Source organism: Lipomyces oligophaga (assembly GCF_038497815.1).
Source record: "Lipomyces oligophaga strain CBS 7107 unplaced genomic scaffold V1516scaffold_2, whole genome shotgun sequence".
In the NCBI taxonomy this organism is placed as follows: Eukaryota; Fungi; Ascomycota; class Lipomycetes; order Lipomycetales; family Lipomycetaceae; genus Lipomyces; species [Lipomyces] oligophaga.
The window spans coordinates 339377-365965 of record NW_027117786.1 but is presented as its reverse complement, the minus strand read 5'-3'; the positions used below and the strand labels follow the sequence as shown (position 1 = coordinate 365965).

At 42.0% G+C, this 26589-nt stretch overlaps 13 protein-coding genes across 13 annotated transcripts; 7 read left to right on the top strand and 6 right to left on the bottom strand.

The window, feature by feature from the left end:
• Window positions 1-909: 909 nt before the first annotated feature.
• Window positions 910-3402, top strand: V1516DRAFT_670319 (uncharacterized protein). Its single transcript, XM_066921335.1, has 3 exons — window positions 910-1159; window positions 1247-1509; window positions 1560-3402. Exons 1-3 carry the CDS (start codon window positions 1150-1152, stop codon window positions 3300-3302), a joined length of 2016 nt encoding a protein of 671 aa, XP_066778693.1. The 5' UTR covers window positions 910-1149; the 3' UTR covers window positions 3303-3402.
• V1516DRAFT_670318 (aconitase family-domain-containing protein) lies at window positions 3325-5949 on the bottom strand. The gene has a single exon (XM_066921334.1). It carries the CDS (start codon window positions 5814-5816, stop codon window positions 3405-3407), a length of 2412 nt encoding a protein of 803 aa, XP_066778692.1. The 5' UTR covers window positions 5817-5949; the 3' UTR covers window positions 3325-3404.
• A 40-nt stretch (window positions 5950-5989) lies between these two features.
• On the top strand, window positions 5990-7266 carry V1516DRAFT_156895 (uncharacterized protein). The gene is made up of 4 exons (XM_066918672.1): window positions 5990-6141; window positions 6204-6317; window positions 6372-6522; window positions 6584-7266. The coding sequence occupies exons 1-4, from the start codon at window positions 6057-6059 to the stop codon at window positions 7155-7157; spliced, it is 924 nt and encodes a 307-aa protein (XP_066778691.1). The 5' UTR covers window positions 5990-6056; the 3' UTR covers window positions 7158-7266.
• A 543-nt stretch (window positions 7267-7809) lies between these two features.
• V1516DRAFT_607941 (phosphatase 2C-like domain-containing protein) lies at window positions 7810-8932 on the bottom strand (the record flags this gene model as incomplete). The annotated part of the gene is made up of 4 exons (XM_066919282.1): window positions 7810-8364; window positions 8416-8489; window positions 8539-8839; window positions 8897-8932. Coding segments are annotated over 4 exons (966 nt in total), but the record flags the coding sequence as incomplete, so codon positions are not given.
• A 430-nt stretch (window positions 8933-9362) lies between these two features.
• On the bottom strand, window positions 9363-10819 carry V1516DRAFT_670310 (uncharacterized protein). Its single transcript, XM_066921333.1, has one exon. The coding sequence runs from the start codon at window positions 10766-10768 to the stop codon at window positions 9677-9679; it is 1092 nt and encodes a 363-aa protein (XP_066778689.1). The 5' UTR covers window positions 10769-10819; the 3' UTR covers window positions 9363-9676.
• Window positions 10820-11692: 873 nt separating this feature from the next.
• V1516DRAFT_694579 (signal recognition particle receptor beta subunit-domain-containing protein) lies at window positions 11693-12583 on the top strand (the record flags this gene model as incomplete). The annotated part of the gene is made up of 2 exons (XM_066923953.1): window positions 11693-11908; window positions 11960-12583. 2 exons carry the CDS (start codon window positions 11693-11695, stop codon window positions 12581-12583), a joined length of 840 nt encoding a protein of 279 aa, XP_066778688.1.
• Window positions 12584-12901: 318 nt separating this feature from the next.
• V1516DRAFT_670305 (uncharacterized protein) lies at window positions 12902-15706 on the top strand. Its single transcript, XM_066921332.1, has 4 exons — window positions 12902-13134; window positions 13184-14883; window positions 14941-15031; window positions 15083-15706. The coding sequence occupies exons 1-4, from the start codon at window positions 13039-13041 to the stop codon at window positions 15671-15673; spliced, it is 2478 nt and encodes an 825-aa protein (XP_066778687.1). The 5' UTR covers window positions 12902-13038; the 3' UTR covers window positions 15674-15706.
• An 87-nt stretch (window positions 15707-15793) lies between these two features.
• V1516DRAFT_683859 (uncharacterized protein) lies at window positions 15794-16099 on the bottom strand (the record flags this gene model as incomplete). Its single annotated transcript, XM_066923531.1, has 1 exon — window positions 15794-16099. The coding sequence occupies one exon, from the start codon at window positions 16097-16099 to the stop codon at window positions 15794-15796; it is 306 nt and encodes a 101-aa protein (XP_066778686.1).
• Window positions 16100-16102: 3 nt separating this feature from the next.
• V1516DRAFT_670299 (ESCRT-II complex subunit-domain-containing protein) lies at window positions 16103-17282 on the top strand. Its single transcript, XM_066921331.1, has 4 exons — window positions 16103-16557; window positions 16613-16773; window positions 16818-16893; window positions 16946-17282. Exons 1-4 carry the CDS (start codon window positions 16296-16298, stop codon window positions 17071-17073), a joined length of 627 nt encoding a protein of 208 aa, XP_066778685.1. The 5' UTR covers window positions 16103-16295; the 3' UTR covers window positions 17074-17282.
• A 1947-nt stretch (window positions 17283-19229) lies between these two features.
• V1516DRAFT_670294 (uncharacterized protein) lies at window positions 19230-19810 on the top strand. The gene has a single exon (XM_066921330.1). The coding sequence runs from the start codon at window positions 19349-19351 to the stop codon at window positions 19763-19765; it is 417 nt and encodes a 138-aa protein (XP_066778684.1). The 5' UTR covers window positions 19230-19348; the 3' UTR covers window positions 19766-19810.
• V1516DRAFT_670292 (fungal-specific transcription factor domain-containing protein) lies at window positions 19692-22170 on the bottom strand. Its single transcript, XM_066921329.1, has 2 exons — window positions 21788-22170; window positions 19692-21710 (listed from the first exon to the last, which is right to left on the bottom strand). The coding sequence occupies exons 1-2, from the start codon at window positions 22103-22105 to the stop codon at window positions 19797-19799; spliced, it is 2232 nt and encodes a 743-aa protein (XP_066778683.1). The 5' UTR covers window positions 22106-22170; the 3' UTR covers window positions 19692-19796.
• Window positions 22171-22290: 120 nt separating this feature from the next.
• On the bottom strand, window positions 22291-23679 carry V1516DRAFT_621113 (glycosyl hydrolase family 76-domain-containing protein; the record flags this gene model as incomplete). The annotated part of the gene is made up of 1 exon (XM_066919516.1): window positions 22291-23679. The coding sequence occupies one exon, from the start codon at window positions 23677-23679 to the stop codon at window positions 22291-22293; it is 1389 nt and encodes a 462-aa protein (XP_066778682.1).
• A 1152-nt stretch (window positions 23680-24831) lies between these two features.
• On the top strand, window positions 24832-26566 carry V1516DRAFT_155907 (uncharacterized protein). Its single transcript, XM_066918671.1, has 3 exons — window positions 24832-25002; window positions 25124-26449; window positions 26508-26566. The coding sequence occupies exons 1-2, from the start codon at window positions 24950-24952 to the stop codon at window positions 26121-26123; spliced, it is 1053 nt and encodes a 350-aa protein (XP_066778681.1). The 5' UTR covers window positions 24832-24949; the 3' UTR covers window positions 26124-26449; window positions 26508-26566.
• The last annotated feature ends 23 nt before the right edge of the window (window positions 26567-26589 follow it).

The window sequence follows — 26589 nt, the reverse complement described above, 5'->3', positions numbered from 1 at the left end:
TAATAGACTTGTCTTCAGTAGCTTGATATCGGACGTGACATTGACCGAAGTTGGATATGAAGATACATAGACAACCGAAGTGAAACTTCGAAAGCAAACAATACTTTGAAATTCCTGATTTCTTCGCTGATTTGGATCATAATCAGTAATATGTAGACGTATGCTCTGCTGTGTGGTCGAACATTATTAGTGGAGAAAACTTGGCTATTACAATTTGCCTGTTTCGTCGGGGCTTAAATGAGTCAAAGTCTGTTAACTGTAATCTGATGGCTGTAGTCCTATAAGTCGCTAATAGCCTAACAGATAGAGGGAATTTTTTCAAACTCTCGTTTATAAAACAAAGAATTCTAATCTATATTGAGCCCTCATTCGAGATCAGAGATCTTGTAGACTGCGGATCTGGCTTTTCAAAATATGAATTAAAATCTTGTCAGGCCAAAATAGAAGCAAGAAATAATAGCTTGATAGTAAATATTTTGTCGATGAGCCATTCATAATGTTACTAAGAGTGGTAGTTTGAAGCGTAAAGTACCTTGAACTTCTGTTTATCTAGGGTTGTATTGATGTTACAGAAGACTCGTGGTACGATTCAGAAATTGAATTATTGCGTAGACATAACAACTTCTGAATTGTCAAGGATGTTAAAATGCCTGGATTTAGATTGGCAAGTAAAATCTTGCGGACGACTTGACAAATCCTGTACAACGTGTCTAGAATGAGATTGAGCTGTTATATGAAACGTTTGAACATGCGAATGGGGTTCAATATGGAGATGCTCTTTAATATGAAGATGCAAATATCGATAAAATGATTTTCTCTGGTACTTTCGGTAATGAACCAAACAATACATATAATGTATGAAGTCCACAAAGTTAGAGGATTGTTTTGGTTAGTTGCAGTTCATGTAAGATTCTACCTATGAACAAGTACCACACGTGACCCAGGTTACAGTGTTAAAGATCATTCAAACAAACACCGAATTAGCTATCGCAGTCTCACAGGTTATCTGATTACGTTTTAGATTCTTTTAAAATAATCTAATCAGTCTACGCGATCACGACGTCACCAATTGCTTTGTTCTGTCGTCGCTTTACCGCCCAGCAGATTATCTCGGTAAACAGGTATATCGGCGAGCGGCAATTGACTACCATGGTTTCAAGTATGTTTTTGTGTTCTGATGATAGTCTTTTTTGAAATCATTGATCTTACTAAATCTTGGCTTGGATTCTAATGATCGAATGTATAGCCCTGAATCCACCTCTTGCGCCTTCATGGAACCATACTCCAGAGGAGATAGCGACTGGAATCGACGATCATATCAAGTCTCGGAAAGCCTTGCGAGATGAGATTGCTGCGACTCCAAATCCGTCTTTTGACAATGTCATTAAGAAAATGGTATACAGTGATCAAGCGAGAGCGGGTCTTGTAAGTCAATTGCTGTTCTATCACAACGTAAGTGCAAACAAAGACGTTCGGGATAGTAGTTCGAAGGCGGAGGCGGTTTATAGGGTAAGTAAGGACCGGTAGAGGTTATTCTAGGATGTGAGCTGATATCTTAGGATTTTGCGATTGAAATGTCCATGCGAGAGGACATGTATAAAGTCGTCGATGCTGTTAAGAAACAGTCCCCTGAGCTGAAACCTGAATCCCAACGCTTGCTAGATAAGATCCACCTCGATTACGTTCGAGATGGTTTAGCATTACCTCCCGAGCAGCGCGAGAAACTTAAAGATCTTAATAAGCAGCTTTCGGCGCTTGAATTAGAATATCGTTCAAACTTGGGTGAAAACACTGAGCATGTGTGGTTTACTGAGCAAGAACTAGATGGCGTACCAGAAGGAGTAGTATCTCAATTTGAACAAGATATTGATTCAGGAAAGCGTAAGATGACATTCAAGTATCCTGATGTCGTTCCTGTCATGAAATATGCCAAATTAGCCGAGACTCGACGACGTGCTTTTGTTGGGGATCAGAATAAAGCACTTGCAAATTGCGACTTACTTGGTAAGGCAGTGAAATTGCGAGCGGAAATTGCTGCTTTACTCGGTTATAAGACACATGCTGCGTATGTTCTTGAAGAACGAATGGCTAAAACTCCGGAAAAAGCATTTGATTTTTTGAATGATCTGCGAAACAAGCTTTCAGATGCCGGTAAGGCGGAGATAGATCATTTGAAGGAACTCAAGAAAGCTGAGCTGAAATCTAAGGGATTGCCTATTGATGACTCGATTAACGTCTGGGACTATAGATACTATGACAATCGGCTGCTTGAATCTGAGTACGATATTGACAGTGAGAAAATCAGCGAGTATTTTCCGATCGAGACTACGATTGCGCGGATGTTGGGCATTTTCGAAGAGCTTTTCGGACTTCAATTTGCTGAGGCCTCCGAGGATCAGCGTTCAGTTTGGCATGCAGATTGTAAGCAGTTTGCAGTCTGGCGTCCTGAATCTTCTGAGTTTGTCGGCTGGCTGTATTTTGATTTACATCCTCGTGAAGGTAAATATGGTCATGCGGCAAATTTCAACATTTGGGCAGGATATACGGACGAACAGGGCGCTCGACGTTATCCAGTGACAGCTCTTGTCTGTAATTTTTCCAAACCAACTCCTACGAAGCCATCGCTCCTAAAACATAATGAAGTAGTTACTTTATTCCACGAGCTCGGACATGGTATTCATAATCTTGTATCTGTGACTGAATATTCGCGCTTCCATGGTACTCGTGTGTCTCGAGATTTTGTTGAGGCTCCTTCACAAATGCTTGAATTTTGGTGCTGGGAGCCCAAAGAACTCAAGCGACTCTCAGGACACTATATTGACGGGGAATCTATTTCCGACGACTTGATTTCCAAAATCGTAAAGAGTAAGCATGTTAATGGTGGATTATTTAATCTGCGCCAGCTCCATTTCGCGCTGTTCGATCTGACGCTACATACATCTGATGGTTCAATCAATATCGCAGACGCATGGAATTCGATGCGGCAGGATATATCATTACTTGATCAAGGATCGGAAATTACCCATGGATATGCATCTTTTGGTCATCTAATGGGCGGATATGATGCGGGTTATTATGGCTATCTGTGGTCAGAGGTTTTCGCGGCGGATATTTTCTATACAAAGTTCAAAGCTGATGCAATGAATCAAGTTTCTGGAAAAGAGTATCAGCTGGCGATTTTAAAACCCGGAGGATCCAGAGATGAAATGGAAAGTTTAAAGATTCTGCTAGGTCGTGAACCTAGCAATTCTGCGTTTTTGCAGGAACTAGGTATTCAAAATCATTCTGCGAGATCAGTTTAGTTCGCGAATTTTTACTTGCTGATTAAGATATGATGCGTCTATTAAATATACAAGTAGATCTTTCTGCCAAGAAGGATTAAAAAGAATGCATAGTTCAGAGAATTAATGTTGTTCCTGCTGTCTACGCAGGTTTCCAATGTAGTTGATAGCACTACCGGCTTTGAAAAAGTCGATCTGATCTTTAGACATCGTGTGCTTCGCCTTGAAAAAGTGCTCAGAACCATCTCGTTTAGTTGCCTTCATGTTTAAAACGCCGTTGCCAGCTTTGCCATCCGAATCGAGCATGGGAAGTAAATCCAGAGTTTCGATCGTGTCGCAGCTTGCGATGGCGTCGTAATCTCCCTCGTTGGCAAAGGTGAGGGGCAGCACGCCTTGCTTCTTCAAATTGGTCTCATGGATTCGAGCAAATGATTTACAAAGAATCATCCGGCCATTTAAAAATCGCGGACTCAATGCAGCGTGTTCACGAGCTGATCCTTCACCATAGTTATCTTCCGCCAGGACAACCCATGGACGACCTTCTCCTTTCCATTTAATCATTAACTCGGGGATTCCATACGCTGTACCATCAAAATCGTAGGCTTTGTTGACTTCACCTGTTTCTTCGTTCATCGCGCCAATAAGCGTGTTATTGGAAATGTTTTCCAGATGACCCTTATATTTCAACCAGGCGCCTGCAGCGGAAATGTGATCTGTCGTGCATTTGCCCTTAACTTTCATAAGTACACTAAGTTTAAGTTCTTTCCCGTCGAATGCATCGAAAGGCTCGAGAAGAGCAAGACGGTCAGAGTCCGGGGAAACGGCTACCACAGTCTCAGGCTCAGGTGAAGGATCAATAGGTGGGAGGTAGGAAGTATCACCCTGTTGAAAACCATTTGGAGGGAGCTCATCTCCATGAGGAGGGTCAAGCAAAAATTCATCACCATTTGAATCTATAAGTTTGTCCTTCAATGGATTAAATGACATGTTGCCCGAGTATATCATCGCCGTAACGATTTCAGGAGATGTCAGAAAATTCATAGTAGCAGGATTTCCGTCGTTTCGCGCTCGAAAGTTCCGATTGAAACTCGTCAAAATTGCGTTCGGCTCCCCCATTGGCATATCATCTCGTGCCCATTGTCCAATACATGGCCCACAAGCATTCGCGAGAACTTTGGCGCCCGCACCAACAAACACATCAGTGAATCCGTCGGTCTCAATAGTCGCGCGAATCTGTTCACTGCCAGGAGTAATGAAGAAAGGCACTTTAGGCTTGACTCCTCGTTCAGCTGCTTGGCGGACAATCGATGCTACTCGCGACATATCTTGATACGAAGAATTAGTGCAGCTACCAATAAGTCCAGCCGCAACTTTGGCCGGCCACTGATTTTTTTGAACTGCAGAACCAAACTGGCTAAGGGGAGTAGACAGATCAGGGGTAAATGGTCCATTAATATGAGGTTCGAGCGTATCCAGATCAACTTCCACAATCTCATCATATTTTGCATCTGCATCTGACTGGAGATAGCCCGATACGTCGTTAACAATCGAAGCAGCATCAGCAATAGGTCCACGGCGAGTCGCATAGAGATATCGCCTCATCGAGTCTGTGTATGGGAATGTCGATGTAGTGGCGCCTACCTCCGCACCCATATTACAAATCGTTGCCATTCCAGTACATGACAGACTGTCGACACCTTCGCCAAAGTATTCGATGATGTATCCAGTTCCACCTCGCACCGTTAATTTACCGGCGAGATGTGTAATCACATCCTTGGGAGCCGACCAAGCATTTAAGCGGCCGGTGAGCTTGACTCCTAAAATCTTAGGCGCTTTCAATTCCCACGGAGTACCAGTCAACGCATCGACGGCATCAGCACCGCCAACTCCAATCGCAATTGCTCCAAGACCGCCGGCGTTCGGAGTATGAGAGTCGGTTCCAAGCATCATCAAGCCGGGTACCGAGAAATTTTCCAAAACAATCTGATGAATAATACCTGAGCCAGGGCCCCAAAATTGGATTCCATATTTCGTCGCGCAGCTCTGTAAAAAGTCAAAGACCTCTTTATTCGTTGCAATAGAAGCTTTCAGGTCAGACTGTGCACCATTCTTACCGACAATCAAGTGATCGCAATGTATTGAAGCAGGAACTGCGGTGCTACTCATACCGCATGTCATAAACTGTAACAAAGCCATCTGAGCAGAAGCATCCTGCATGGCAACACGATCAGGATTCAGCTTGAGATACACCTCGCCTCGAATACTGTTCGGGTCCCGTCCTTCGAAAGCTTCCTGAGGGTCGACGACATGCGCATATAAAATTTTCTCCGCGAGTGTCAGCGGCCGTCCCAGAATATGACGAACAGACTCAAGTCGATTTAACAGTGCCTCATAAGGCGGAGTTCGAGTCGTAAACTCTGATGGGACGGAAAACGACGACGCAGGTGTCGCTAATCCACGTAGAGCTCGGACTACTGCTACTGCTGAAGTTCGATGGCGGCGCAGTAACAACCCTGAGAATATTGTCGAATGCATTATATTTTACTTCTCCCGTGTTGTTCAGTTTTGTTATTGCCTTATTTCAAATTAACGTTAATTCTTTAAGTTGAAGCGAAATAATTTTGTGGGGAAATTCGAAAAAAATATTGGAAATTTTTCACGGGACTGCGGCTCGGTACTGTGCAAGTGGCCGCCTGAAAATCGAAGTTGCTTAGATTGATAGTGAACGCTGAACTATTTATTGGAATTTGTAGAATCATAAAGTATACCGAAAAGATGATGAACAGATTGTACGATATTGGAGCCAATTTGACAGATTCTATGTTTAGTGGGAAATACCATGGAAAACAAGTGCACGAAGGTGAATTGAATATTTTCTCTGACCCAGATCAATAATCTCATTCTTCTAACCACAGAATTTAGCTGATATTGAGGATGTTATCGAGAGGGCCAAAGACCAAGGTGTGGAAAAAATGCTAGTTACTGGCTCCAATTTAGATGAATCTCGGACGGCTATTGAACTTGCGGAGGCTCATAGTGAGTATTTGACTATTTGACTCGGAAGTTCTGTTATTTGGATTAACGAAGCAGAGAACTTGCTGTATGCGACAGTAGGTGTACATCCATGCCATGCCTTAGATATTGAAAATTCTCTCGATCCGACTAAGTATCTTGCTGAACTAGAGTCATTAGCTTCAGAAGGGAAAAACTTGGGAACAGTGAAAGCTTTTGGCGAAATTGGGTAAATACTGAGCTCTTCGTTTCTCCTACTTCAGCATTAAATCTAATACATTAGAATCTAGTCTGGATTACGACAGATTGCATTACGCTCCTGCAGATATACAACGAAAATATTTTGAATTACAGCTTGATATAGCCGAGCGTCTCAATTTACCGCTCTTTCTCCACTCTAGAGCTTGTGCGTCTGATTTCGAGGCCATTCTTCGTCCAAGGCTACCTCGACTTCCTCGACGGGGGGTCGTACATTCCTTTACAGGCACACTTGATGAAATGAAAGTCCTTTTAGCTTTGGGATTCAGTATCGGAATCAATGGTTGTTCTTTGAAAACCCAGGATAATTTACGCGTCGCCAGCGCAGTCCCACTAGATCGGATCATGCTTGAAACAGACGCCCCTTGGTGTGAAATCCGGCCATCTCACGCCTCGAGCAAGATCTTGAACAATCAACCACAGACAATATCATTACCGAAATCTGCCAAAAAGGAGAAATTCACAAAAGGACTCATGGTTAAGGGTCGCTGCGAACCATGCGCTGTTATCCAAGTCGCAATAGTAGTGGCTGCACTCAAGGGAATTCCAGTCCAAGAACTCTGCACGGCCGCTTGGGATAACACAATCGCGATGTTCGGTTCATAATATCGTGAGAAATTTGTAAATAAGACATAAAATCCGCCATAATCCAGAATTAACTAAATAAAGTACACAGCATAACACAGAACAAGAAAACGAACGACATAGAAGGACAGGGACGCACAACCATAAGAGCAAATCAACACTAGAACTGGCTATAGGAAAAAAGCATAGAAGCATACACAGATACATTAAACAAAATTGAATCTTCTTTGAATAAAAACTAAATAGACGTTTCACTCTCTGACTTCTCGACCGCGGCCGTACTACTAACATCTGAATCCGACGCCTTCGTTGAACCCTTCGAAGCTTCTGCTGTCTCGTGATTCTCTGTACCTGAAACGTCAGACCCTGCATCGTCTGAAATTTCTTCAATGGCATGAGGGCCATGTTCACCTTCTTCCTCCTCTCCGTCATCGTCCTCAACAACAGAGGAGTTCGCAACGCGTCCAATCACGTTCCCGTTCATGTCTGTCAAAATAAGATCTCCATCATCCTCATCATCACCGGAAGCAAGTCGAATTCCAGTCTGTAGCTGATTTAACCGACGAAGGATCATATCTGGTCCTTGCATATTCGACGAAAGCATAAATTGAGACCCATCCCCAGCCTCTTCATCGTCGTAGTCGGAATTAAACACTGGCGGTCCTCGAATGACAGCCATTTCTGGATCTGCAACAGCTCCTTCTCCGTTCGCAACTCGCGTAGCGATTTTGTCATACCATTCTTCCTTAGTCTCATTTTGTAGCAATCCAACAATCGTTACTGTCATATTGTCGCATCCGACCCCGACGGCATCACAATTCGGCGATAAGCAGTTGTCCATCAAATTATCGCAAATCAATGTGAGCTCCTGCTTCTCAGCAATTCCACGACGAACAAACTCAACAACAGCTTGTGAAGACAAGCAATCCCATATACCATCGCAAGCAAGAACAATAAACTCATCATCCGGACCACACTCGTGTTCAATAACATCTGGGAATGCAGTCACAATCTGTTCTTCAGGAGGCAATTCCGGATTTCGCTTGAATTCGAAATCGCCAATGGCTCGCGAAAGTGCAAGATTCCCATTTACGCGACCTGCTTCTACAAAGCCGCCAGCGGCTACTATTCGGGTCCATTCACCTTCGTTTTGTGGTTTATGATCATATGATAATGGTTTCGCGTTTCCTTTCACACCCAAAACCGTTCGCGAGTCACCAGCGTTGGCCTGTTATTGTTAGAGCAAACTGACAATGAAAGATAGGATCAAAATACTTACGACAAAAATTTTGGTGTCGGTGATAAGTGCAGTGGTAGCAGTGCAGCCACTTGGATCATTTCCAAATGTAGGGTCTGCGTATCGTTCAGCCGAATTCATCCCGAATTCAATTAGCTCACATACCTTGTAATATAGCACGGTCGGTGCTAAGAAACCCATCTTTTAATGCCTGTTCGTAATCGCCTTTCTCATACGCGGCCTGGCGAGCTACGATTTGGTGGACATTCGCACCAGCAAAGATCGCTGCCTTTGAACCTCCATGTCCGTCGTAGACCGCAAAGAATGATATCTTTTCTGCACTTTGTTTACCGTCCTCACGTTGGAGATCGAGAACAGCTGCGTGGGCGTCCTCCATGGAAGTACGCCATCCTTGCATACAAGATGTTCCGAATATAAGACGTTCATCTCCACCGTGATCAGAGACCTGGCCAAGCGAGTTAGCAAACACAAGCACGATCAAATCAAAAATTAGATAACTCACCTTGGTCGTGATTGGGGAAGACAGCAGCTGGCCCATGACAACAAGAAATTAATTTGATGAAAATGAGCGATCGGATCTAGGCACAAAAAGATGATCTAGCGAAAAATTCGGCGCGCGTCAGATTGGATCACAACAAATCGGCAGGAAATTGCAGCGAATAAACGAAAACCAATAATGATTCGAAATGTAATGTCAAACCAATGACTCAGTATTAAATTATTTAATTCCGAGTTGCCACTATCGAAAATACCAGTGGGCAAGCAGACGAGTTCTTTAGCAACCAACCAGACCACGCAGACAAAGGATCGACAAAAAAACACGCGGAAATTCACCAATTAAGCAAGACCTCGATCTAGCTACAATATATAAGTTTCAAATGGCGAATTGAACGTTCTTTCTATAATTCTCTTCTTTTCTTTCCTCTTTTTCTCTCTGCTAAATTTCCACCTGAAAATCAGACCCTAAAAGTACGCAGAGAAAGGAATACGACAATTACAAGAGAAAATTCTCCAGCCACATTACAGCCACATTATAGCCACCTCACGTGAGAGTTTTCCTCCCCAGGCGATTCTGCAACAGCAGCAAGACAGTAGTGGTAGTTGGTCGATCGAGTGTTCTACCATATAATGGTCGATCTGATTGAACTTGTGAATTTGATTTTCGAAGATCACGAGTGATGTCGTGCATTATTGATTCGTCATGTATTGTTTGTATTTTAAAGGTTATCACAGACGATCAAGAGATAGCAATAGGACCTACATGGCATACAGTTTCCTTGCTTCACCTGCTAGTGAGTTGTGCTACTGGAATAGTAAGTTGTGATGAATCCGAGTGATCCACTCGAACAAATTCTTCATCAAGACTCCAGGCATCGATAGAGCTGAACTTGGCCTTGATTCGCTTGTTTTCCGTAGCAAGTCGACTTCGCTGGTCGCTAGTATCATTTCCATAATATTCCTCTTCCTCTCTGCTCCCCTGTTCCTCTTCCTCTCCCTCGTCACTCTTATCTGAATGATCTCCTCTTCGTCTCTTTCTATATGTTCCATTTTTCCCCTTATCTGCTCTTACCCTTGCACGTTTATGGGGTTGACGGTGCCTTGTTATCGCTGGCATGTTATCACTCCTCTCATCATCTGTCGAATCAATTTCCACTAAGCTATCCACACTCTTTGTCCGCGTCCGTCGACGCACACGTTTCGGTAATAACTCTGCGAGTTTTGCGGTCGTTATGGTGTCTTTTCTCTTCAGCCCTTGCATGCGCCCATCTCGTCGTTTTAGTGGGCTCGTAGTATTTGTTGGCAATGACCGGAGTGGTTCATTTTCTCCAGCAGAGGATTGGACAATTGATTCATTTCTATCAGCATCTGATGGAGACTGGCGTGGGTTGGTTAGCGGACTCGACGGCAAACTGACGGCTTGATTCTCGTAGCTTTCTTGATGTGAGACTTGATCGGCTGCGTTTTCCTCTGCTTGTTCTGACGTATCCGACCTATCTGAATAGAATGGCATCTCAGCAATTGTGATGCCTTTGATCTTGTCAAACCCAAACGGATCCGCATTTTGAGAATCTTCAGAGGAGATGCTTGGAGATGCGATCTGTAGACTTCTAGATGATTTGGCCTCCTTCAAATTCCCGAAAGTTTTGGAAAAATCAGACGTGGACATCAGCTGTGGAGAAGAGGGTCCTTCGTACTTCTGTATGTAGTTATCCGTCTGATCCCCATCTCCGACCATACTTCTTAACAAATGTCGACTTCGCGATCGGTCAGTCGGAGGCGACGAGGATAAGCCTGCAGCATATTTGGTCAGCATTTCGCTGTCTCCTGCCAGCGTATCTCTTCCAAGTCTTCGTCTTCTCGGTGGTCTGGGCATGATAAATGATGATTCTGTCTTGTATCCTTTACAAATGCGAGTAGGAAGTTGATTTGTTTATCTCAGCTCCAATACCTTTCTGTGTCTAATGCTAAAATGGTGTAGGCATGGGTTGGGGCTACGCGTTATCACGTGAATGAGTCGTGTATTGAACTATATAATTAGTGAATCCCCCGATGTAATGCAAAGAAAGTTGTTAAGTAGGAATTGTAAGGGGATCTATCTGGAGATATGTGGATTGTTTTACTGATATTGTTAATAAAGATATTTATTTCAGATTTTGGGCAGCGAGCGCGATCTGGTTCTATTTCTCGATCTCAACAGAAGCGTTGACTCCGTTTGGAATTTTTATTCCTGCTAACAAATATTATTCAATTCATTTTTTCAAGCCGGATGCTTTTATTTACATACTCTTTAAGATTTAAGCCTGTTAGGTCATGCTCGAAGAATGTCCTCTTTGGAGCAAAATGTAGCGGAAAGTTGTTACTAAACAGAGGTACGCGTGTAATCTACAACCTGAAACCAACTTCAATCAATTCTATAAGTATAAATACCAGAGTCAAATCTTTGTATCGATATTACAGGACTTTGACAATTTAACTCTTCTATTCTGGTTTCAAACCAAACTACGACTGAATTTTACAACCATGACATAGAAGTGTATCAACTGCTGGCACATCTGCTGGTCTTAAATATTAAAACTTACAAGCTCAGATTTTAAGTAGAGAGAAATTAAACCCAGTTATATTTGCTTTAGTTGAAATAATATTTCGTGAATCGTCTTCTATTTTGCTCGAATGAGCGAGGTTACATTACCTTCATGTAAGAACAATATCGCTAGTTGGGAGTGTACACAGTTTTAGAAGATTCATGCTATCAATTTACGTTCTTCTCTGACTTTGATTTACTGACATCTACGCAGCGATGGAATCGAACCTAAAGGATGAGCTAGTTTCAACAGCAACAACAACAATTAGGCTGAGCTTTGCCATCTATGTGCTATTTTTAGGTATATTTCTCATCGTCGGATACTATGTATTCGAGCTATTGTTTCGCAAAGCCCACGGTGCTGCTGCTGGAGGACCTACGTTTATAATTGCTGGACCGTCAGGATCCGGAAAAACAGCTCTATTTAGTCTTGTGAGTTAGGTATTAGTGGATATAATTGACTAACATTGACGTTTTCAATAGCTGAGATATGACGAAAAGCCAGCCACGCTACCATCTCTTGAACCAAATATTTCTACGACCTATCGTTTACCTAATCTTACTCATTCGAGTAAAAATTTTGTCTTAATCGATACACCAGGTCACCCTAAATTGCGGCATGGAACTTTTGAGACCATACAGATAGCGCTGAAAGCCCGCACAATTCACGGCATTCTGTTTGTCGTCGACGCATCCGTTATGTCAAATTTGGATAAACGCCGAGAGGCAGCAGAATATCTCTATGATATTCTTTGCTTGACTGAGCGAATCACTATGGGTGTCGACATCGCAATTGCCGCAAACAAAAGCGAACTGTTCACTGCAATGCCTCCAAAACAGCTACGAACTACATTTGAAACCGAAATGGATAAGATCCGGCAAACACGAAGTAAATTGATCGGCAAAGTTGGCCTCGACGACGAGAAGTCGTCGAGTGAGGCAGATGAAGATATAAATGATGGCGCTAATAGACTGGGCTTGAGTGATGGATCAGCGTTCAGTCTTGCTCAGCTTGAGAGTGAGGTCGTGGTCATTGCTGGTAGTGTCAAGACCGGAAAAGTTGAAGATTGGGTTGCTTGGATGGAAGAGCGCGCACTGAATAAATAGTGCTATTATTCAATACACGGCTTTTCTGATTGCAAGTACTTAAGGACTAGTCATTGTTTAACCGTTCAGCATAGTAATCAATATCGTAGTCGATCTGATAGTACTAGCTCTAATATACAGCTAATAAATTATCTACTACGATTCAACAGGTAAAGAAAACATTTAGTTTCGAGGAAACTACTCATAGACATACATAGATTAGATAATCACCGCTTGAAGAAAATAGTCTTGTTGACAAACGCGTCCTCGCCGAATCAGGGTAAACATATCGAATCCACCGACGCGACCTTACTCTACCTACCTTAAACTTCAGATTTATTAACGCGATATATTAATTGGAATAAAAATATTTTATTGTAAGACTAGTTTGAATCGATCTGGAGAGCCAAAATTTACTCTCAATTGATCATTTAATAAAACTTTCCCAGAACGGACTGATTCCGCGGTAGCTCATTATGGATTCAGAGAGGAATGAACCGTGCAAGCTATTTTCGAAAGTTGTTTTCTATATTTCGAAAGAGGCCAACATAAACGAAGATGAATATAATAAAGTGAGCTTTTGGTATCTTAGTTTTTTGATATGAGTTCCAACAAAAGTAGGTGCGCGAGATATTACTTGCTGGCGGAGCGCGCGAAGCACAGTTGATCGATCAGAAAAGAACCAATTCAAGTCCAAAATCGCTGACCAAAGATTTCAAAAATCAAGTTACGTATATTATAGCGAATACGATTGAATTTCCAGAGTATGCAGAGGCGGTAGATTTATTTGTCAATGTTGCAAGATCTTCCTGGGTGCTGAAATCATATGGACAAGTAAAACCCCTCCCGTTACATTTCTTTTCTCCAAATCCTGCGTTTTTTTTCTCAGATGTGCGTGTATGTGCTTTAGGCTTGCCGGAACACGACACAGAAATCTTGTACAGAGGTGTCCAAGCTATGGGAGGCCAATGGACAACATTACACAACCAGTTCACTACTCATCTGGTCACGCTATATCCTGATACACCAGAAGTGAAACGAATTATGAAACGAAGATCGTCGTCATCTATTAAATACGTATCATCGGAATGGATCGACGATTGTCTACGACTGCGTCGCAGAGTGGACGAGACACCTTATTTGATTTCATCGTCAAAAAATGATATGATTGTCCAATCACCATCAATTAGTTCGCCTCAGGATTCTGATCCTCCAGTAAAATCGAAACTACTTTTAGGAAAAAGATTTTTTTTTGGCTCTGATCTCCAATTATCATCACGATACTCTTCTCTTCTGAAATGTATGATCGAAACTGACGGCGGACAGGTTGTTCAGCAATTAGACGACGCAAACACATACCTGGGAAGGTATCGATGGGGTGACGAATACATAAGAGCCAGCCAACAAGATAAGGAGGTCGGTACGATTATTTGGTTTTACTGGATGATTTCCCGCCGAGCTTGGAGATCTCCATTGCGAAATCTTCTACATTATCCGGTCCCAAAAAATCAGATTCCCGGAATGGATAAGTTAAAAATCAGTGTTTCAGGTTTTTCAGGTGAATCTAGAACTTATATTGACAATCTTATTACCGCATGCGGTGCCGAGTATACCCGAACATTGAGTCCTCAAAATTCGTACCTAATTACATCTATGACATCTGGGCAAAAATATGAAGCTGCGCAAGTATGGACTTCAATCAATACAGTCAACCACCTATGGCTCGAACATACATTTGCGAAATGGGAGATGCAGGCGGCTGACAACCCAAGATATACAATATTCACTGACGACTTGAATCCCATGGAATTACTTGGTCAAGTACAGCTGGACCCAAACGACCTGAACGAATACTGGAAGCAAGTTGGAGCTACACATTCGAAAGAAAAGGATCCTGTCTGGCAAGACGCGATTGAATCCGAGAAGAATGAGATGAAGCATGCAAGTGAATTTACAAGGAATGATTCATTACCGCTTTCTGTAGTTGATAACAACCAAACCGAGAGCCAGAATCCGGATAAAGAAAGTAGTCCTAACAAGCCATACCCTCAGAAACAGCCTAATATCACGAGGGTGGCAAAAATATCCGCGAAAGAGTCCCTATCTGTGCCTGTTAGAAGTGGAGGACGCGCAGCGAAAGAGAAAGCAGCTGAAAAATTGAAGGATGATATGGAGAAGCAAAATGAATATGATAAACGACGAAAGAAATCAGAATTACCGCCGCTGGAATTAGAAGAGTCACAACATTCTGTCCAGTCTTCCGTCCAACCTTCAGTTCAATCTTCTAAACGAAAGAGCTTCGAAGTCACAGCGGAACTGACGTAAGCATAGATTGATTCGGAGAAATGAGTTGTGAGCGTATGCTAAAATAATTTTAGACCGAAGAAGAAGAACAAAAATTTGTTGAATAGGACACACATGAAAGTTTTATTAACTGGTTACGGCGAGCTATCATCCCATGACATCACAGTGAGTTATCCAGAATCATGAAGCGGATATGAAAAACTAACAAGATCTCAGAAATTGTCTTTATTAGGAGTTGAAATAGTCACTTCGCCAGATGTAGTAACTCATGTCGCAGCGCCGAAAATTTTACGAACCGAAAAGTTTCTTTGTGCGCTTGCTCATGGACCGTCGATAATTACAACCGAGTTTATTAAAGATTGCTTATCTGCGGATCAACTGCTACCAGAGAATAAATATATTCTCCATGATTCGGAAGGAGAGTCAAAGATTAAATGCACACTGGAAGACCTTTTAAACCGAGCACGAATATTGGAAGCCAAACACGAAAGTCTATTTCAAGACATTGTTATTAACTTGACCCCCAATATCAAAGGAGGCATCGATTCCTTCAAAAAAATTATCTCAGCTCATGGGGGCATCTGCACTATCATCAAAGCGGCTCGTGCCAAAAAATATGGGATATCTAACAATGAGAACTATCCGCTTGTAATGGTCACATCTGAAGCAGACCAAGATTATATTAAAGCATTCAAAGCTTTTGCTAAACACGAAAATCGGAAGTGTATTGCGGTTAGTACAGATTGGATTGTGACCAGCGTGCTTCGAATGAAAGTCGCTTTTGACTATGAGTTTTCTGTTGCATAGGCTGATCTAAAACAACATATATATTCAACAACACTTAAGTTCGATAATAGTAAATAAGTAAATGTATATACAAAACCATGTGAAGCCACTAACGCCAGCAAAAGATAATAGAGCAGTTGATCATTGATTGATTATCGATCTTGTGGTCCTCTGAACCGCAGCACCAGACCTAGGACCGCTTGAAGTTGCAGGAGCATTGGCAGATGTGCTGAACAAGGATGAAGAAGACGAGTCTAGACTGCTATCCTCAACGGAGGTTTTGAAGGATTGCGGCGAATGAGAGGATCCAAATGGTGTTGATATATTTTGTGGGAACGTTGGTTCGGAAGATGGAGCTTGCGATGACTGTCCGACGCGAGCCTCGTCGTCCAGAGCGTGGACATCTGCCATTGTCAGAGTAATTGTAGTAGCCTTCCGTCGTAACATAGTGATCTACTGAGTAAACCGAAGTTTTTAAAATAAGCAACTAATCAAGATCCGTCAAAATGAGAATAGACCAGGAAATCAAATAAGACTAAGTTCCATTTCGTGTGAGGCTTAGTTAGCTCCACTCGATCGAATATCTCGGCTCCTGAACGACTTGGACTGAATCACAACTAGATGATAACAAAAACACAAAGCCATGTCTTCTACAACAGCCATATTACCACTTGATCAAGAACGAGCGACAACTTCACTAGTTCCAGCTGAGAAAGCGTTTCCATATCCAGCCATCTACTCCTTCCCACCGTTCTTCACACGACAGCCCAATAATCAGACTTGGTTATCGCAGTTATCGCAATGGACATCTTTGATCCTTGCATATTGTCGATTTCATCGGATCTGGCGTCTGGATCTTAACACTGCCATGGATTGGGATCTATTCAACAATAAAGTCATTAACCGTGCGCTCTATTTTTAAGCTGCTGCTTCATATCCTGTTTCTAACTAGCTATCTAGGGTCTCTGAAACTGGACACGGCTCGAGAAATTTTAGATTCGATGGTAAAGAAGGGTGATGCCGAATGGGTTGCTGGCACTGGATCGAAAGCAGAAGGCAAAACAAGCGCAATAATATTCTGGCGTCGGCCAGAAGAATGGGCAAATATATTAGCAGATTGGGTCAGTCCATTATTTTTGTTTCTTAATAGTATTAACAGGATCAGATCGATTCGACCGGGCAAAGAAATGCAATTTTAACCTTATACGAGATTGCAGACGGTGATCTTGCTCTCAAGCAAGGTAATTCTCTCTTTATGTCTATCTCGTAATAATAGAATCTAACGCTATATAGACTTCCGAGGCATCGACCCTACTATATTACGCAAATCGCTTGATGTCCTTGTTCGTCGAGGACAAGCACAAATAATGCGGTCTGCAGACGGCGAAGAAGCCGGCGTAAAATTTTTTGGTGCTTCTTGATAATTTTTATCGATATGTTTTGGGTCAAATTGTTGGAATTTTTGAATTACCTCTTTTACTGTGTATAAATAATATTTTATCGATCTACTATGAAGACCAAAAAAAAATATGGCGCTGCCTTGATTCGAACCGAGTTCAAACAGGTGACCAAAACCAAAAAAAAACATATTACTCTCTTTATCAAAGCGTGTCATCCTTATGCAGGGGCCATGCTAATCTTCTCTGTATCGTTTCAAATTGACCATGTGTCCCGAAGGACGAAAATAAAAAACTAAGCTTCCTCATGGATCCCAAAATTATATCAGAGGCTCAGGATTTCAATTTCGTATGTTACCTTCTGCTACAATTTACTTTACGATTATAATCTTGTTCGTAAATACAATAACCTGCTAATAAGGTTTATTTTATAGATTTAAACAGCACCTCAAGTTACTGCAATTTAGTCTGACTCTTCGACAGGGCATATGATTTCGTTCAAAGGACAAATTTCTTGACTGCCATATAGGAACTTGGACTGCCAATTTGTTTCAATTATTCTCATGCAAGAAACTAGATTCTGTAAAGATTGTTGTTATTTGAAGTAATACATGAGATATAATGAATAATTATTTGTCGAAATGTTTGATCAAGAAAATTTTCACATAGCCATGAGTGAGTAAACGCTAGCGGACACAAGTTGTGCATTTTGATGACTGAACTGGCTCAGCAATTAAATAATAATACACTGATCGATTTGAGCAATAGCTGTGCCATGAAATGTTAGAAATATTAGAATCATTCACGAATTAAAGAAGCCAACTTTACCAAGAGGCTTAGGAGCTGGAGTAGGAGGAGTAGAAGAAATATGTGATGTACCACATCCGGAGGGCTTCATGGTCATAGAAATACACCTTTTGAAATTCAGAACAGACATTAAACTATTGGAAGACTGAAATTTCAGATTAAATTAAGCAAAATACTCTGACAAATATATCGAGCTCACTTTATACACGACCGGAGGTTTATGGAATGCCTAAGCGCATCTTACCGCTCTTGCCAATTGGGGTCGGCATTCAAGAAGGATTCTGGTTCGAGCATTTTTGTGTTTCTGATATTTGTGATTTAATAGCCAGGAAGCCGACATTGCAATATCACAGATTTATCGCACATCAGCCGTTAAATTATGACCGAATTCCTTCAGACAACTGCACTCGTGGACAGCTACATTGTACATGCCTATAATTGGAAGAGCAGCTGTAATGTATGGAGAAATCAGTAGTTCACATTCACATTTAGTCAGGAGTAGATTAGATAGCTCAACTATTGCAACATTTCTTCATAGTTTCTTCATGGATAACGTAAGGACCATGCTGAGCTCTGCGCCCCTGCATTGTTGCGGAGAGTAAGCATATCATTAACATTGTTGTTCAATGCCTAATATTGTTCAAACTACTAGTCTAATTCAGGGACTTAAATCAAAAAATCGATTGAGAAGTTTTAGAATAGCAGCCTCAATTAAGAGGCATCTGGACTTGGACATGTCCAGTCGCCACAGTGGAAAGCAATGACACGTAAATTGAGGTAACTTACCAAATAAGCTGAAGTGACAGTAACTTACTGGATAACTGCTAATTTTGTTCTCAATCACATGATAATTTCAAATTGTTGGAGAGACGTGCTAAGAGCAATACTTACTTACAACTATCTTGGGCTATATAAACTTCAACACGCCTAGCTGAGTGAAGTCTGCTCCATAAAATTCAAAAATTCCATATATCTTTTTCTACTTAGCTTAAACAGTAATAGAAACTTACTAGACTAAATGATCTCAGTGGATCTTTGTCGTCAATTCGTAGGCAGATACTGACAAAACAGCTAATGATATGAACGGACTTGAATGAACCAAACTCGAGGTGGATATCTAAATCAAGTAAACACAGACGGGTACGGTACAGTATATTTTATCAAATTTACATAATTCAATAGGTTCTACAGTGTCAATGTGATTATGAAACAGCTGATTAGCATCACTTGACTCATGTTCCATCAGATAACCTCCTGAAAATCAGCGATTTCGCAGCTGCACCTGACGTGGCAGTGCATAAGTGAGGGGAGAGCTTGGGAGTTCTCAGATCCTCGGTTAGCAAGTCAGCGGGACTAGCACAATAGTTTAAGGACTCATAGGGAAATATAAAAACTCTCAAAAACTTTTATATTTTGCAGAAACTCCCATCCACTTTTGCTGCGAACAGCACAATCTGTGAATTTTCAGTGTTTTCATTCAAAATTTGCAAAAATGCTAAATCTGTGCAAACCGGAACCTCTGTTTACAGCTCCTATCATATCCACACTAACTTCATCACCGTTTGAGGACTGGTTGTCAGACGGTGAGCAAATCCCGGTATTCGATATCAAAGAAACAAAAAACGAATATGTGCTAGAAGCTGAGATCGTGGATCCTACTGGTTTCTCATTGAGCTTTGATTTCATAGATTCGGAAACCATAATGATTAAGGGGTCAGCGAAGAGACTAGAATGGCCGGAATCGAAATGCTTGGATACCATGTGTCACCGAAATACGTTCATAAAAATAATGAGATTTGCAGATAGTATCGATAGATATTGTACGAGAATATTTACCGAAAGTGACTTCTTATTTATCAAAATTCCCAAATTGTCCATGGCTATCGAAAGCATTCAATCAAAATTATAATAAACAAAATTTAGTATATTTAATATGACAGCTAAATAGAAGAATATTCAAACTGATCTTGCGATAGTGGGTCGGCGCTAGATTTGAAAATAGAATCCCATTTTCCATCCCAGGAATCTAGATCTGACAATTGTGATGCCACTTGCAGAAGTTCGTCATCATTAAACAGGTTGGTATTTGGCAATACAATCGAAGGTGATTCATCCGTAACCGCATTTGACTCTGTTGCCGTCGAAGAAGCAGTAGACGCAATATCGGAAACTGAAATTTGATTCCACGGAGTACTCAAATCGTCAATATCCGCCGCAGAAACAGTTTGCGAGGTTCTGTTAACGTTTGCAATTCTGTAGGCTTCGGAGATCAACAAGCCCAATTGGGTATCGCCAACTAAGTTTTGTTCATCATCAACGCGCTCAGGACTCGATTCTAATTTTAAATCAGCATACTCTGCGGGCAAATTTTGACTTGTAATCACAGGGAGCCCCGACGGATTTAAAAATCCTATTTTAATCCAAGTGCCGCTTCGCAGCTGGTTCAAGACATGCCACATATCCCGTAACGTCTGGTTGATCTCATGGATTTTCAAAAAATGCATATTCGTGAATGCATTCTCGACGGCCAGCAATCGACTATCTTGCTCCAGCAATACCGCTGGCGGGTGCAGATATAAATCCTGTAATAGAATAAGTAGTGCATGGAAGGGCTGAACAGGTCTAAAAAACCAGACAAATGGAAGATGGTCAGGAATCCGTGACAACGAAACGTATAGATTTACTGTGATAATTGCAGAGCTAATCAGTTTGGTTGATGTTTCCGCATCCAAAGGTTCATTTATATGAGTCGGATGATGTAGGTAAGCAAACGCCTTAGTGCTGATAAATTTCATAAAATATTTTCCGAGCTCCTTCTGAATAGTAAACTGCGGAGTATTGTCTGAATATTTGATAGAATCCAACAAAGCGCATTTCTGTTCGACAAGTATACTTAAATTTTCGATTTCAAGATCAAGAGCCGAAATCTTTTGTACGTCACATTTTTGAACTCCGTATACTGCTTGAAGAATCTTACAATTAACCTGAGCACCTTTTGAAGCTGCATTCAAAAAGATCATAGATGCATCCCAAGCCTCGCATTCAAGACCATTTTCGATAATATGCTCGGAAGGAAGCTTAACATCATGTTCAAGTTCATGCACAATAGGTGGTAGACCTTGCGCCATGGATATCAGATAATCCATTTGGATCAACTGCCACCATAAAGCCCGGCGACACTGAACAACATCAATAGATAGATTATTAAACCCCAAAGGATCGCGATGAAGACCCATTAACTGAGCGACTCGGATCAGCGATGCTATTGACGACGTACCATGATCTAAGGATTTTACTAATGAAGTCATATGAATGATGACAGAGGCTTGTAGAGCATCTAATGACGGCTTGCTGGGGAACTTACAAGCTGCAAGAGCAATGTCGACACCAAACTTATATTGATTAAGAAGAGCAAGCTGATCTCTGTTATGCTCTTTGCGCACTCGTTGGCGACGATATATTTCTGCAGCCGTTAAACTGTCCATGGACTCCCCAGAACGATAAATATCAAACGATGAAGATTCAGAAATCGAAAATGTTGAAGCAAAGTAAACAGCAAATAGGAGCGGATAAAAAGATAAATCATGGTTATTCCAGAACTGTTCATATTGTTGGTTGAACCGATATCGATTAAGGATCGAAACGCAAGGATGGAACGCAACGAAATAATGATTGATCAAAGCATCCGAGACTGCTTTATCTGGAAGTAACGAAGCCAAAAACTGGCTTGCTGCGAGAGTAGATGAAGAGGACAAGTAAGAAATGACCATGGCGGTAGCAACATCGCTCTGAGCAATGGCATCAGCATTTTGCCACTTTTGTCTCGTGTTCAAAATACTAGGAATATCGGCCAACTGTGAATAATTAAATAATTAATAATTAATCTCTGTAGGATTTCGTATTAGAGATGCAATAGCAGCACGAAAGATACCTCTTTGAAATAAGTTCCCCAAAACGCTCCGTTGGCATATCTTGATTCACCCGTGGTCGGGTCAACAGCCAAGTAGTCATTAGAATATAGAGAGATCCGTTCACTGCTTGTCGACGGTTTTTTAAATTCGTATTGAACTTGCTGGTTTGTGTAATATTCACAGCTCAGTTCGAGTTTTGCACAGTTGGAGCATGATGGTGTACCACGGTCGCATTTCACTTTCCGACGATGACAAGCAACGCAAGATTTGATCTGCCGCGGCCGAGGAGTCATCTGAGGATGACTTCTCCGTTTCTGCGCCAGGGTCTCAAACGCCATTGCGGAATTTAAGTCTATTTACTGACCAGAAACTTTCGAGTCTATCTACTTATTTGTAGCAAGGCACCTCCGACTTTTGGGAGGTTTCAAATAGATTACAGAAATACATACAAAGAATAATATTCAACGCCTAGCCTAATATACAAGCTCGAAATAATCTAACGACAGAATATCAACATGCAAATCTACCTTAAGAGTATCCAAACAATCATAACCATAAACAGCAGAGCGAGAACGGTAACTATTCCTGCACCTGCCTTATCGCCAGTCGTTGCGGTCCCAGGATAGACATAAGTAGTGGATGGGGTACCGGTCTCGTTAAGATCCGGTGAGGAGCCACCATTTTTTTGCGTATAAGGTCCCGGACGGGTGCTAACCAGCAAATTTTGCGTCACTTCAAGTGCGCTCATTTGTTGGCCCAGACCCCAGGTGTCGTCCCATCCTTTGTCCTCAATCCAAGTCGACCCGCATGTAACGTTATCAGATCCACCAGTACAAGATTGTTGGATTCCATTTTCAACGGTCGTTTCGAGATAAGCCATGATCGTCGAATAAGTAGACGGCGCTAGAATGGCTGTTTCACCCATGAATCTTCCAAGATAAGCCTTGAAAGAAAGTTGGTCTGTATCACAACGTTGCACGGTTTCGCAAGCAACTTCATACATAATACCATCCTTGAAGAAAATGCTCAAACCACCGAGTAACTTCTCCGTGATTGTGAGCCAATCAGAATTTCCAGTATAGTTGTACAGATAAGCTGAGCCAGCCATGAAGATTGCTGCATTATAGGACCATTGATATTTACTGATTTCGGTACAATTATTGGTAATCGACGCGCCATCATAAATATAGTAATAATCCAAGTCGATAAAACCAATATCAACACACCAGTTATAAACACGCTCAGCCCATTCTAGATAAGTCGAGTTATCGGTATATCGGGCGAGTCGCGCGGCAATCATGAATAATCCAGCGTTTGAAATCGTATTTTTATAGTTGTAGCCGGTGTTAAACTGATAGATTTGCCAATGAAGGCCACCTCCACAATAGTAATCGTCCCAACGAGCAGCCATGGAGTCAAATGCGGCCTGAGTCAACGCAAGATATTGAGGATCGCCATCAGCTGGGTTTGTAAAGTTACGTTCAGCGGCCTCCATGGACAGAAAAGCCCAAAAAGCTTGATCGTCATTACCCTCAGTGCTGACCTCGGTCGTAGGCATGAAGTTCCAATCCGGACCCGCGTTTCCGACTATAACATCGACAAGCTGGTCGTTATAGGTTTCATCGCCAGTAAAATACCAATAGTCAAGAACTGAACCCCATGCACCGCCGGCTTCCCACCAGTAGTAAGGGGAGACGAACTTGCCAATAACACCATCAGACGTGTTTCCGTTGTAATAAGACATCAGACCGTGAACAAATACATATGCAGCATGTTTGATGGAGTCCTGGTCGGTCACGTCGATTTCGAGCGCAGATGAAGTGGCCGAGAACGAAAATAGCGGAAGAACGAGTGCAACCAAGACCGCGATAGGAGTCGTAAAGGGCGCTCGCGTCGAAAATACGCGCACCATTATGGTATTAGAATTATTTTAACAAATATTGAGGCCCCCCAAGCGAATGTAATACAACTGGCCGAGTAATCGCAAACGAACGAACGACTACCAAACAGATCAGAAATCTGGACGAAAAAACACAATGCAGCAAAACAGATTTTCAAAGCAGAATTATATCACAAGCTGGACTAAATTCCGGTCTCCATTGACGCACACACTGTCCTCCCCTCTAGGCGGGAACAGGCTTAAGTACGAACACATTCTTTGCCTGTTCTTTTGAGGGGTTTAATTGAGCTGCATAACTATGTAATTATGGCACGAGTACTCCATAAATAAATGCTAATCTGAACATATGAGTATTTATTTTTACGCCTCCACATGCCAACGGTGGTTTACGTGACCGTCAATTGATGACGAAAACGTGGAATTCGGAGGCGAGAAATCTATTTTTACCAGTCTATCTTACATAATCCTTAGATAACTTAGTTCGAGTAGCTCTGCAGAGTGACTGTACAATTACCTAATCGAATTCAGACTTTTTGAGGGAAGATAGATGATAAATGTATGCTATACACACGGCTGACAGGACGATGTCGACCTCTTTTAGAACAGTTTAAGACTATTTTTCTCGAGAGCTGAGATACAACGTTGTAAGTCCTGCTCAGTTCGTAGCCCCCCAGATTACTTTTGCAAGAGTGTAGCAATTTCTAAACAGTACGCTGGTTTGTATTCTGAAAGGACTTTCGCTAGATAGTTAATTATTTGACGGCAATCCTGGCTCAGGACGGTGACGAAAATCTCTCATCCGGGGTGTTAATGAGATAATAAACAATTAAGCGACGTTGTAGAGTTCTACTCTGGTCGAAACACTGTCAGACCAAATCATGTGTAGGTAAGAAAGTGACCGAGCCGTTGTTTTTTACGTCGGTTTCTCGGATATTACGTTCCTTGTGGCAGCATTTACATCTGTGTGTTTTCGTCGTATCATGGGATTTCAATATCATCAATCTTCCTGGAGCGAGCATGTACGTAGCTCTCGCTATCGTCCGCATAAAACAAGTCTATCCGATCAAGGCCATAACAATCTATAATCACGTTCGACAAAATTTGACCGTGGGAAGTCATACTGAATATATCTGAGTACTTGGAGTGTTAAGTGTTGTGCTTTGTGGATGGTTTAAAGGTTGTGATCTGGATTGAGTTCACAGGTTGACCCGACGCGTCTGACTCCAAAACAGAGCACAACACCACTGCCCCAAAACGGTAATGCGTACGAGCACTCAAGACTATGAATTTAAACCCCGCGCTTACAAGGTGTCCCGCAGTGGGAATGATGATTATGTATGAAAGCCCAACAATCTGCTGTAGCGAGTATATTTATCTAATTTAGTGTTGATCGCCAATTGATTGCGCAAGACTGATAAACAGAAACTACGAAGCTCAGAATGTTGACTTTTTCAAGCAGTTACATACAGGCGCTACAGGAAAACAGCGTTCTTCTCTATGCGTCTGTCTTTTTCGCATTGGTTGGATTGATAAAGTACGTTTCGTTTGGAATCCGATTCACGCGTCTCTATTTCGATCTGGTTCTGCCAGGCAAGAGCTTAACAAAATACGGGGCTAAGAAAGGTGCGTGGGCGCTTATTACCGGAGCATCGGATGGAATTGGAAAAGAGTATTCGTTCCAGCTTGCAAAGGCAGGGTTTAATATTTTTCTTGTTTCGCGGACAGAGTCGAAACTTGTTGCCCTTGCAGACGAGATCAAGGCTAAGTATGCGGTTGAGACGAAGTATCAAGCAATTGACTTCGCGACTCCTACTGCGGACGATTACTCGAAATTAGCAGCCACGGTATCACTGATTGACGTTGGAGTGCTAATTAACAACGTTGGCCAATCCCATTCTATTCCTGTTCCATTTGCAGAAGTTGATGAGGTCGAATTGACTGAGATTATTTCGATCAATGATCTTGCGACTCTAAAAGTAACTCGGATCGTATTGCCGAAAATGATTGCCGCCAAGCGGGGACTGATTCTAACAATGGGATCCTTCGGAGGTTATCTTCCCACACCATACTTATCGGTGTACTCTGGATCCAAAGCCTTTTTGCAGCAGTGGAGCTCGGCGCTGGCAACCGAGGTCAAAAGTCAGGGTGTTGATGTCGAGTTTGTTCTTTCCTATCTCGTCACGTCAGCCATGTCGAAGATCAAGCGGACCTCGCTTATGATTCCCAATCCGAAATCATTTGTGAAGTCAACACTCACTTCGATTGGACTTGCGCGTGGTGCTCAATTAGTGAGTTATACGTCTACGCCATACCCGACTCATGCGCTTTTCCAGTTTGTTATTGACAACACTGTTGGTGCCTGGTCGTCGGTCGTCGCACGGTCTAATCTCAACATGCATATTTCGATTCGTAAGCGAGCTCTGCGAAAGGCCGAGCGCGAGCGAAAAGCTCTATAATTACGACATATAGCTCTTGAAAGTAAGCTGGGGCTGAGATCCAGGAAGTATCCTGTTACAGCCATGCAGAAGTCATTGCGCGTACCGAAACACGTACTCATTCCCAATCCAGAATGACGTTAATTTGGAATTTTCCATCAGCTCTAAAAATCGCTGCTTTGACCTTTCTTTTTGCGGTTCCAAAAGCTTCATAATATAAATTGAAGAATTGCATTATATATCAAGTACTCTCCGGTTTTGTAGAGATTAGCACAATTAGTAGTTCCACATTGCTAGATTCGCAGGAGTCTCACACTCGTCATGTGACTAAAAGCAGTAGTGATGCTGTATGTATATGATCTTGCGCTTCAATCTAGGATATTGAACTATTACTAATTAATTGAGTGACCGTCCAAGACTTGCTTGCAAGATCTGACGCTATTTCATGAGTATTTTCGGTACTGGCTTTGTTTACGAGTTGCAAGAT

Coding starts and splice junctions, on each gene's coding strand:
- V1516DRAFT_670319 (XM_066921335.1), top strand. Junction 1,510..1,559: donor AGGCGGAGGCGGTTTATAGG/GTAAGTAAGGAC, acceptor CTGATATCTTAG/GATTTTGCGATTGAAATGTC.
- V1516DRAFT_670318 (XM_066921334.1), bottom strand. CDS start 5,816: ATGCATTCGACAATATTCTCAGGGTTGTTACTGCGCCGCCATCGAACT.
- V1516DRAFT_156895 (XM_066918672.1), top strand. CDS start 6,057: ATGATGAACAGATTGTACGATATTGGAGCCAATTTGACAGATTCTATG. Junction 6,318..6,371: donor TGAACTTGCGGAGGCTCATA/GTGAGTATTTGA, acceptor TTAACGAAGCAG/AGAACTTGCTGTATGCGACA. Junction 6,523..6,583: donor AAAGCTTTTGGCGAAATTGG/GTAAATACTGAG, acceptor ATTAGAATCTAG/TCTGGATTACGACAGATTGC.
- V1516DRAFT_670310 (XM_066921333.1), bottom strand. CDS start 10,768: ATGCCCAGACCACCGAGAAGACGAAGACTTGGAAGAGATACGCTGGCA.
- V1516DRAFT_670305 (XM_066921332.1), top strand. CDS start 13,039: ATGGATTCAGAGAGGAATGAACCGTGCAAGCTATTTTCGAAAGTTGTT. Junction 13,135..13,183: donor ACGAAGATGAATATAATAAA/GTGAGCTTTTGG, acceptor CAACAAAAGTAG/GTGCGCGAGATATTACTTGC. Junction 15,032..15,082: donor TATCATCCCATGACATCACA/GTGAGTTATCCA, acceptor ACAAGATCTCAG/AAATTGTCTTTATTAGGAGT.
- V1516DRAFT_670299 (XM_066921331.1), top strand. CDS start 16,296: ATGTCTTCTACAACAGCCATATTACCACTTGATCAAGAACGAGCGACA. Junction 16,558..16,612: donor CAACAATAAAGTCATTAACC/GTGCGCTCTATT, acceptor CTAGCTATCTAG/GGTCTCTGAAACTGGACACG. Junction 16,774..16,817: donor CAAATATATTAGCAGATTGG/GTCAGTCCATTA, acceptor TAACAGGATCAG/ATCGATTCGACCGGGCAAAG.
- V1516DRAFT_670294 (XM_066921330.1), top strand. CDS start 19,349: ATGCTAAATCTGTGCAAACCGGAACCTCTGTTTACAGCTCCTATCATA.
- V1516DRAFT_670292 (XM_066921329.1), bottom strand. CDS start 22,105: ATGGCGTTTGAGACCCTGGCGCAGAAACGGAGAAGTCATCCTCAGATG. Junction 21,711..21,787: donor GGGGAACTTATTTCAAAGAG/GTATCTTTCGTG, acceptor AATTATTCACAG/TTGGCCGATATTCCTAGTAT.
- V1516DRAFT_155907 (XM_066918671.1), top strand. CDS start 24,950: ATGAATTTAAACCCCGCGCTTACAAGGTGTCCCGCAGTGGGAATGATG. Junction 25,003..25,123: donor GCAGTGGGAATGATGATTAT/GTATGAAAGCCC, acceptor GACTTTTTCAAG/CAGTTACATACAGGCGCTAC.